Source organism: Lactuca virosa, chromosome 8 (assembly GCF_052849685.1).
Source record: "Lactuca virosa cultivar CGN04683 chromosome 8, Lactuca_virosa_CGN04683_v6, whole genome shotgun sequence".
Taxonomy (NCBI): domain Eukaryota; kingdom Viridiplantae; phylum Streptophyta; class Magnoliopsida; order Asterales; family Asteraceae; genus Lactuca; species Lactuca virosa.
This window is the reverse complement of record NC_136433.1, coordinates 11,901,179-11,911,679: the sequence shown is the minus strand read 5'-3', so window position 1 is coordinate 11,911,679 and position 10,501 is coordinate 11,901,179. Positions and strand designations below refer to the sequence as shown.

Genomic DNA, 10,501 nt, shown 5'->3' with positions numbered 1-10,501 from the left:
GACCTGCAAGGGCCAAGGTGGGAATTGATGTTCAAGTACTTTGGTTGTTTATGTTAGTTAAGACTTGCTAATGCACTTTAGTTTATTTGGTAATGATTGTGTACTTTAATGCCCCTTTTTGGTACTTTGATGCCCTTTTTAGTGCCCTTTTGGTAATGTACTTTGATGCCCTTTTTTGGAACAATGTAATCAACGTGTTTTGGTAATGTACTTTAATGCCCTTTTTTGGTAATGATTGTGTTTTGGCATTAATCTGTTATGGTATGTAACTCAATATATACAGGTAACCTTTTTTGGTGCCCTTTTGGTAATGTACTCTGTTATTGCTTTATTTTATCTTGTAAATGCATGTAACATGTTATGGCAATGCACTCAATATATGCATGTAACCTGTTAGGGTAATGTAGGTAGTATATACATATTTTACAATTGCATATTCATGTCCAGATAAAACCATTACAATTTCATATGCATATAAAGATAAAACCATTACACTTCCATTTGTCATAAAACCATTACATATCCAATGATCCAAAAGACAACACTTACAACATATATAAACCACCATTAAACCTTCTAGCACCAATGGACAACATTTCCAGGTGGTTATTACCAACAAAAAAGCACTAACCTCTAATTCCTAATTCCAAAACAGCACAAACAACATAAACAAGATCCACGAGGCAAGCAAGTACATATTCAATTGACCCCCTTCAACCTCATGCCTGTTGATTGTTCTCAACAGCCCTGGTATGATAGGAGTTGATCTTTGACACATAGGGGGTCGACCCACACCAAAAATCGACATCTAGATCCCTACATGGATACAAAAATGTAGAAGAGTTATTGCATAATTAGCAAAATAACACAACCTAATATGAGTTTGCTTACCATTTTAGGGCATGCATAGAAACGACGACCAGGGTTTCGTGAGGTCCATGAGGTTCGCACAACATCAGCATTCCCAGAGAAGCAGAGCACCATTTTTGAAGCTTCTAACATTAGAAGTAGATGAGAGACGAAGAAAAAGAAGACCTTTTGTTGTTGCTTCTCTGTAAATCAAAATGAAGGAGATGAAGGAGAATGCGTATGAGTATGTATATAAAGGAGAAATTTGATATCATTTAAAATAAGGAAGCAAAAAGACCAAAATGCCCTCACATGGAGGGCACGTGATGGCCCTAACGGCTCCAAACAAACGGACTAAGACGGAATTGACTAAAAACCCAGAAAAACTTTGATTTTGGACCTTCTATGCAAGTTGGAAAGTTTTTGGTCCCCATCCAAAGATTTTTGCAAACCACAAGGACCAAATTTGTAGTTTTGTCTTTTGCTTATACATTAAAAAAAATTGTATTATGGGTACCATTTTTACTCTTCACACAAGACCTTCAAAATCAACGGACGGGCTATATTGTTCATGATTAGTTAACGAACTATTTTGTGCTTGACATCTACATTATAAAAATTATTATATTGCTTAGTTAAAATTGCAAACACTATGATGTGGATAGAAATAGAAATAAGTGATATTAATTTCGGCCACAATAAAATATCATAATTAAATTACTTAGCAAATTTGCGTTTTTATCGGCAAACTTGCCATTTGACCTTAGCCATTGAATAGCCAATGGGAGAACAAAGGCACTTGTCATGTTGGAGATCAAACATGTGTGTGTTCATTTAATGCTAGTTGAGACTAAGACTTTTTGGAGTACCCACCACTAACCATAAATGTGGTTGGTGTCACATCATTGTCATCTTATCACCACAAACTACTACATTATGTTGCTATTGGATGTGGGTACTCGTGCTGCACACCACAAATCACCACGATCACACGTCACCGGGGTGGTTTTCATGGATCGTGATCGTTGCCATGCAAAACCATGAAAGGGTCCGTGGTAAGTACTCTAAAATGGCCTAACTTGAACATAGGTTAAAAATCTGACTTGCTACTCTTGTAGATTCCAATAACCTAAAATGTTTGATGCTATTAAAATCACCAACGATTTGAATTTCAATTACTTGCAGTAAAATTGAATCTACATGTAAATATTTTGTTGGTGGTAAGGGCGAATTATTATTTCGGTCTCTAGTTTATTATATTGTTAGAGCATCTCCAATTTTTGTGTTTTAAATGTTCAAAAGCTGTGACGTTGTGCTAGACCTCTACAAAATATTAACATATCTCCATTACCAGTAAACTTTATAAAATTTATAAACGTGTTGGTCCCACTTAACTGTGATTCTTTGTGGAGAGAATTTCATAAGCAAGACAGCTAACAACACGTTGTTAGTTGAGTTGAGTTTCGTGCGTCGTGCTGAATTTATTCACTTGTCCATCCTTCCAACCCCAAAGTTTTACTCTCCATTTTATTGAAAAAACACAGACAATTTTAAATTTGAATTATGCAAAAATAAAATAGAATGAATACAAAGACCACCAAAATAAAATAAATACATCTCAATTCTTTGAATTACTAAATAGATATATAGATATACACTCATGACTCATGACTCATAGAATATATAATATATAATATAATAAATACAGTTTGCCAAGTAATTTAAAGGAAACACAAATTCAATTCAATACTGACTCTGCATTTTATGTACAGCAGTTTCAGTTTTTTTTTTCAACAAAAATAAAAATGAAAAAACTAAGCCTCTATTTATTTATTCAGTCTAATTCCTACTCTTGTGTTTGATTGATGATATAACATGTGAGATCCTGTTTTATATGCAAAACCCACCTTAAAATGGTGGGTACCGAGCACATCTCTCTGAATCTCAACTGAAAATGACATTTCTACCCCTGGACCCTCACAAAGAATTACATCTTGTAGGCTTGTTGTTGTGTGACAGACAAGTCACAAAGGGTTTAGATCCAAAGAGGGTTTGAAATGAACTCTGTCCCTGAGCAGTAGATGGGAGACAGAGTCTGCCAGCACGGCGTGTCCCCCGTGAAGTAGTTCGTGGGTCAGCCCACCAAAGTGCCTCCCGGGGGACTGTGACTGTTTTGCCCGGAACATATCCGGGATGTTGTTGACGGGTTTTGAAATTTCATGAAGGTAAACCGACTGGTTAACATGATGAAACGGGATTTTACCACCACCCCCGACTGGAGGAGTGGAGGCACCGGAGGTGGTTCGTGGGCTGGATATGGGTGATGGTGACATCCTTCCGTTTACATGTTGGTGTTGGTGTTGGTGTTGGTGTTGTGTTGATCTTGAATGTAAAAGTGGGCTCCCGATTGGTGACACCGGGCATGATATGTTCCTTGGTATTTGAACATCACTGTAAATTCAAAATAATTTTTATTATTAATTAATTAATTAATTAATTAATATGATAATGTTTAACAAACATACCTGGGACCAAAACCTGGTCTTGAAGCTCTAAATGAATGAGTAACGAGTCTATCGGAATCAAGTAGTTGTCGGTTTCTTGGATGTCCGATTCCCTGTTAAATTAGCTTTTTAGTCCTAAACCCAACACAAACAAGGGCAGTAATGTAAATAGAGGAAAGATTTGATTTTACGTACCCCAGTTGGATCGGAGGAAGTTTCCGGATAGGGATACGGTAGTAGTGGTCTTTCCAAAGGAGCAGCATTTTTAACAAAGCTGTGATCCAAGAGTTGGGCAGCTGTGGGACGATGTTGTGGATTCCTTTGTAGACATTGCCTTACAAAATCTTTTCCTTCATCCGATAAATGATCAGGAATTACAGGGAGTTCTTTACTGTTTCCAATCTTAAACAAGGCTGCAACCTGTTAATTACAATTTTTATTTTTAATTAATAAATAAATAAAACATATTTAGGTCTTTTTTTTACAATATTAGTACTGAGTACTGACCCCTTCATATTGGCTCCAAGGTGGTTTAGTTGTTGCCATTTCTAGAACTGTACATCCGAGACTCCAGATGTCAACAGCAAGGTTTGACCCGTTGCTGTTCTTGATGATCTCAGGTGCCATCCAGTAAGGACTTCCTTTGAATGACAATGGACATGTTTGCCCTGTGATCTGTGTAATCAAGTTTTTTTAATCTTTCACTTTTACCCTCCTCATACTTTATTAATCACTAAATTACATCTTTCCTCCCTTATCCAAGTGTAAAATGACTTTTTTGGACCAAATGTGCAAAAAACATCTATACTCAAGGACCAAAAAGTTTACAAGAACCTCATATAAGGACTAAAGATGCAAGAGAACTTTGTGGGACAAAGATTGCAAAAGTCAGCTATACTCAGGGACCAAAAATGTAATCTACTAAACACAATGTAAGCTTACGTGTTTTGCCATTCCAAAATCAGCAAGTTTGACTCGGCCATTTGGGTCAACAAGGATATTTGCTCCTTTTATATCCCTATGGATGGTATGCTTAGCATGTAAATATGCAAGCCCTGATAAAATCTGTTGTGTGTAACTTCGGATCGCCAGCTCACCAAATTGTCCGTATTCTTGAAGAAGTTTATAAATTGAACCACCCGACACGTACTCCAGATATATATAAAGTTTGTCATCAACCTGTTCATTCATATACACAACCACCATTTCTAACATTATAAAATTACCATTTTTTTTTTAAATATAAACTTCTACACAAACAAAAGAAACTTGCCATTTCAGAACCATAATACTGCACAATATTTGGATGGCTTAACCGGCTCAGTAAAGAAACTTCCTGAAAAAAAAATCAATAAATATCACCGGGTTAAATGAAAAATGGAAAAGGAAAAACAAAAGAAATATTATGGAGTTTTCTGAAATTGCTAAAATACATACTTGTCCCAACTGTCTTGCACTTTCCTTTGACTTTGCATCATCAGAGAACAATGTAACTTCCTTCATAGCACACATTTCGCCACTTTCACTACACCCACAACATGATAAGTCCAAATAAGAGAACAAACTAAAAAGATAATGAAATGGTAAATAAAAATCATACCTATTGAAACCAACATAAACATGACCAAATGAGCCTCTACCCAGAAGCTTCCCTTTCTTCCATCTTGACCCTGGGCTAGGTAAATTATCAGGCCTCCCTGGACTTCTTGGAACAGAAGGTGAAGTGGCTGCTGAATTTGACTGAGAGAAGGGTAAAGAATTGGAAATTGTAACCACCGGAGGAAGCGGTAACCGGTGACTTTTCTGTTTCACATCTTCTGACCGATCTGCCCCTCCCCCTGCCCTTGGATGAAGTGGTGTCACTGCCCCACTATGGATTCTAGAGCTAGGGCCTGGACTTGTCATTTTAGGACTAGGAAGTGGAGAACACTCTGGGCTACCTCTACTTGGTTGCCAAAACAACCCTGCCATGTCACCTCCCATGGAATTATGACCCGAGTTTTGACCCGAACCAGGGCTAGAACAGTGACCCGATCCGGATCCAAGAAAAGGGAAATCTGGATTAGGTTTTGAGGTGTAGAAAGCTGAATTTATAACTTGCTCTGTTCCAAATGCACGTAAGGGGCTTCTAGAAGGACTTGATATGGAAGAATCCGGAGCACTGAAGAATGCACCATGAGAGGGGACCTGAAGATTCGGGACATGACTTCTTAAAGGCTTTCTTCTAGGTGGTGAAGAGGAGATGTGATTATCAAAAAGATGATCATGTGGTTTTGGTACCTCCCTTTTAGTCACAGGCAACTGATCCTTAACAATCATACTTCATAAACAAAAAGAGAAACATACAATGAATCAGTCATACAAGATTAATGCATTTTTTTCTTTTCTTTTTTAATTTCAGAATTTATAAATATGCTTACTTGGAAGGGCTGCCTGCGGTTGTTCGGCTCCCGGTATCATAATCAGATGCCAAGGGGCTAAGCTGGCTTGAATCAGGTGGATCATCACTATCACTATAACATTCACTAAAAACAGAATCTGCTCCATCAAAATCTCCTGCATCTGGTCTGGTTCGCATATGGGGGAGTGGAAGAAAGGGAGGCGTTTTGGAGCCTTTTTCTTGTTTTTGTTTTCCGGATACACTGAGTCCAGACTCGGTACGAGTCATACGGGAAGGGTGAAGAACTGGAAGAGGGAGTGGTTGAGCTTGAGGTCTTTCTTGAAAACTTTGACATCTTGCCACAAGTTTGGATTCTTTGGAAGGTGACACGGATCTGGACTGAATCCTAGATAGAGACCCAATCTCTGAAACTGTGTCACTGCAACCTCTCCGGGAACCACCTGATTTTTTGTCAGAAGAGATCCTAAACTTGCGAATTGTGTCAATGATACTATCCTTGCTTGTCTTCTTCTTTGCTTCTTTTGATGATGACACTCTCCACCATGAAGGCATGTTTCTCGATGTTATACAGAAGAAAAGGAACCCAAAGTAAAATCTAATCCGCCACCAATTGGCCAATCCCTAAATTTCACATGAGATGAGATGAGCCACTATCTTAGTATGTAGAGTTCTCCAAGAAATTTGCTACCAAGTGTGAGAAAGTTAAATCATTTGTCCTGGTATAGAGAGAAGACAGACAACTTTAAGAAACTTTACTAAGAAAGGAAAATTTAAATTACTTAAATCATGTCAAGTAGCATGGCTATTTCAATCTACTTCTGTATAAATCCTATGGTTCAAGCTTCAATGGAATTAATTCTTCATGAAAACCGAAATCAAGCAAAATGAAATCTCTCCGACGTCCCTAAATAAACGAATTCGTCTTATTAGAAACAAAATTTTCACCATCCACAATGTTCTCCGGCTAAATAGAGGATTTGATCTTCGACATTTCATCCGTTTCAGAGAACAAAGAGACATAGCATCTAAGAATTCTGATTAGGGCAGTAACCAATTCGATCTATACCGGTCCATAATTACAGCATTTGAACATAGATCTACACACAGCTGCATCGAGAATCAAAGGAACAGACCGGAAAAGCTTAACACGAAAGGTAATGAAAGTTTATATAACTTACAAGGTGGAGCATCTGATATATGCTTGAGCAGCGGTTGTGAAATGCAACGAACGAGCAGCAGCGAAAGTTGGACGTCTGAATTAAGCTATAAGAAGAAGAAGAAAAGGAGAAAAACAAACAAAATCTAGTAAAAAGATATGGAATTGTGAGGTTTCCAAGTGATGTTCTGTGAGAATAAACTGAGAAAAGGAGAGCAAGAGAGAGAGATCGGAGAAAGTATAGAGAGAGGAGGAGGAGGGGTTGGGTTCTCTTTTTTGCTTTCACTTTAGATTTGTTTAATGGAGGAGAAGAGAGTGGACTTGTACTAGTGGGGTAAGTCGTTAGTATCCCCTCCTTAAATATATATGTAAAAAAAATAGACCAAGTGATTATCAAACTTTTTATCTTTTTTGTTTATATGTTTTGAAAATTACTATATATAAGATATAAAATTTTCTATTGAGATAAAAATAATGAATGCCAACTTATAATAATAATAATAATAAATTGATGGTAGAGCTTTCATACTATAGTCATCGTAGTGATTTCATTATTTTCTCACTATTTCCCATCATTATGTATTAAACCTAATTTGTTAGTTTTTACAGCATCACTTAAGTTGTTATTGACATGAAACTGTTACATAATTCCACAAGAATTGTATTTTCTAACTTGAATCATTTTATAAAATAACATAATAGTCTTTATTTCAGTGTGAAGTTATAATTATGATTTTCATATGTTTCATAATCATATGGTTGAATTTCGGTGATGTAGTTCGATTGGTTTTGAAATAAACGTCCAGGAATTGAACCTATATATCATAATAATCAATAAATTTTACTTTTATACAAATTAATATTATTTAGTTTGGTATTGTCTTCAATTGTTATTGTGTTTTATAAATCTATATCTATAAAATTTAATGCAGATCTATCAAAAATTAAATGGATATCATTACTAAAGATGTAAGAATACTTATCATAAAATATTAATTTATATTGTTTTTAAGATAAAAATAAATAAATAAAATAAAATAAAAATAAATAAATAAAAAATCGGTCGTTTAAAGTTCAAACTAAAATTATGATATATTAACGTAATTATTTCAGTTTTCAAAAGTTAATGTGAAAATATATTATTTACTACATAATTGGGGATGATAAATTATTTCTCTTAGATGAACTACTATGCACATTCATTAAAATATTAAATTACTCTACTTTTAGATTATTATAAATTAATAGTCATAATTAGACTTATCGCCTGTCATTTTGTGTTGAGTCGTTTTCACAAAATCCTATTTTGTGGAGAAAAAAAAAGTCTCATACGGTTTACCAATAATGTCTTCAATAAATCAAACGTCAAATCTATGTATTTATTCAATCATTAAAGGTCTTTGGGATCTTTATTTAATTCAACTTATTGCAAAAATGTTTATTAATTTATGATTCTGTTGTGTATTTGCGTAAGCATACAATAATTAAAAACAAATTAGAATTAGAATTAACAAAGGTTGAACAATGGCTTCTATCTTTGATAGAACAAGAATGCAAACCTTTTACGTTTTTCTAATTTTCTCTCTATGGTCAAAACTCAAAAGTCTTGATTTTACAAAGTTTACATATTAGGACCTTAGACTTATCTCTTATTTACAAACTAACCCTTCAGCTAGTTTAATAACGTATTTACACAACAATCTCCACTTTGACATTCAAGTAAGTCCATCCGTTACTTTCAGCTGAGGTTGACAAATATGTACCACGGAAAACCAACAAACATGTTACCAACCGAACCAAGAATATCGGTAACCAATATGTTTGGTTGGTAGTACCATACCAATTGTGAAATCGTGGTACGGTAGTGGTACAAAGTTTTCAATACCACAGTAATACTATACTAACCAATTCAATATATATAGGGAAGAATTATATAGAAAATGAATATTAGGGCAAAACATCACTTTAGCATAATTTAATGAAATCATCCTTATAATTTGGTTAAAGTTACACTTTAGGTCCCTACCATCTTTCTTTATGATTTATATATTAACCAATAATATTAACCGTTCCAAATTCCTACAAATGATTTCAAAATTCTAGATTTCATTATCTTCACAGTTACAGTCGGATGCCATAGACGGAGACACCTGAAGCCGCCGCGTCGGAACTACCAGAAGATTCTACCGCCGCCTCCGGAGCCACCATCTGCTGCTACCAGAATAATTAGAACCATCGTACCACCACTTTTACGTTTTAATCGTCCCTTTGTCTCTCATCTCCATGCTTAACCTCACTTCGCCTTTCTCCTTTCTTTCAATCTGTGGATTTCGGGTATCGGCAATTTGTGGAGAAATCAGTCAGTATCAGATCCCAAAAATGGTAAACTAAACAGATCATAACAATCCAAAAAAGAATCTTAAAATTGCAATTCATACGAAGAACTGTGATATGATAAATTCAACATAAAAATAGGAACTCACATTAGGTTGTCTCTTGATGGCCCTTGGTCTATTCTTTGGCCTCCGAGAGGCTTTAATCCGGTCAACAAGAACACATCCTCTTCGATCTCACTACGCAAAAGCGGAATCAAACACTTCTGTTATTGTGTTGAACTGATGTAAAGAGGGAGATGCAGGTGGTCAATTTTGAAATTGAGAATAATCAAATGCGAATAATGGCTTGCACAACAAGCATAATCTCTTCTTTCCGTCTAGTCTCAAACACCATCTCCAAGCCTTTAACCAATTTCAATAGATGATCAATTAGTAAATCAAGAACAAACTGGAACTGATTTTGAAATTAACAGATTATTTAGAGATGAAGGAAAAAAATCGATTCATTAAGAAAACTAAATCGATGATAAATTTTGTTTGACATTTTCTTGAAATCGACGATCAGATGCTAAAAACAAAGCCGGTGCGTTGTAGTCGGAGAGGCTGAGATGTGTGCGCTGTAGTTGCTGGCGGAGAAGTCGGTGCATACGGTGGAGATGGTCTCAGAATCGCCGGTCGGAGATCGATGCTTCATCCATTCAGAGTTCGCAAGAGCGTGAGGGAGACGGTGGCTAGGGCAAAATCCATACACGAAGGGGATATGTGGGTTTCTTTTCGAGTTCAGGCGGTCACATATGGGAAGGAGACTGATATTCGAACATGGAGGACGTCAACTGGTGGGGATGTTGGTTTCCGATGAAGGAGCAAATGGGGGCGTCTTTTTAGGTTGAGAATAGATCAAGAAATAATTTAATTAGAGTAATTTATAATTCGGTTATATTTTAATTGAATTATATTTGAATTGTATTTGATTTTTAGGGACTAAACAAGTAATTTTAAGAAAACAATGTAGATTAAATGTGTAATTTTAACCAAATCATAAGGATTGTTTTTATAACTATAATATCTTACGTATGAGTAAAGAAATGTATATGTGTCAATTTTTTATTGGCTTCTAATTGATGCCCAAAATATTTATTTTCCATAGAACCTTCTTTTATATATATATATATATATATATATATATATATATATATATATATATATATATATATATAATTTTAGTATATTTGGTGCTTATGAATTACGAGCTTGG

General features: G+C 35.5%; 1 protein-coding gene and 1 long non-coding RNA gene across 2 annotated transcripts; both read right to left on the bottom strand.

Annotated features, from left to right (window-relative positions):
- Positions 1-2,569: 2,569 nt before the first annotated feature.
- On the bottom strand, positions 2,570-7,229 carry LOC145129701 (mitogen-activated protein kinase kinase kinase YODA-like). Its single transcript, XM_079064484.1, has 10 exons — positions 6,933-7,229; positions 5,774-6,470; positions 4,954-5,673; positions 4,791-4,878; positions 4,627-4,689; positions 4,296-4,532; positions 3,861-4,028; positions 3,549-3,773; positions 3,375-3,466; positions 2,570-3,300 (listed from the first exon to the last, which is right to left on the bottom strand). The coding sequence occupies exons 2-10, from the start codon at positions 6,304-6,306 to the stop codon at positions 2,874-2,876; spliced, it is 2,553 nt and encodes an 850-aa protein (XP_078920610.1). The 5' UTR covers positions 6,307-6,470; positions 6,933-7,229; the 3' UTR covers positions 2,570-2,873.
- A 1,645-nt stretch (positions 7,230-8,874) lies between these two features.
- LOC145129096 (uncharacterized) lies at positions 8,875-10,155 on the bottom strand. The gene is made up of 2 exons (XR_013717291.1): positions 9,394-10,155; positions 8,875-9,231 (listed from the first exon to the last, which is right to left on the bottom strand). It is a non-coding gene; the product is annotated as an uncharacterized LOC145129096 (long non-coding RNA).
- Between the last annotated feature and the right edge of the window lie 346 nt (positions 10,156-10,501).

What these genes read in the sequence shown, in the direction of transcription:
- LOC145129701 (XM_079064484.1), bottom strand. Translation starts at nt 6,306, where the DNA reads ATGCCTTCATGGTGGAGAGTGTCATCATCAAAAGAAGCAAAGAAGAAG. An exon ending in ACCGCAGGCAGCCCTTCCAA is followed by an intron (nt 5,674 to 5,773) that starts GTAAGCATATTT and finishes TTGTTTATGAAG; the next exon opens with TATGATTGTTAAGGATCAGT. An exon ending in CTTCCTCCGATCCAACTGGG is followed by an intron (nt 3,467 to 3,548) that starts GTACGTAAAATC and finishes CTAATTTAACAG; the next exon opens with GGAATCGGACATCCAAGAAA.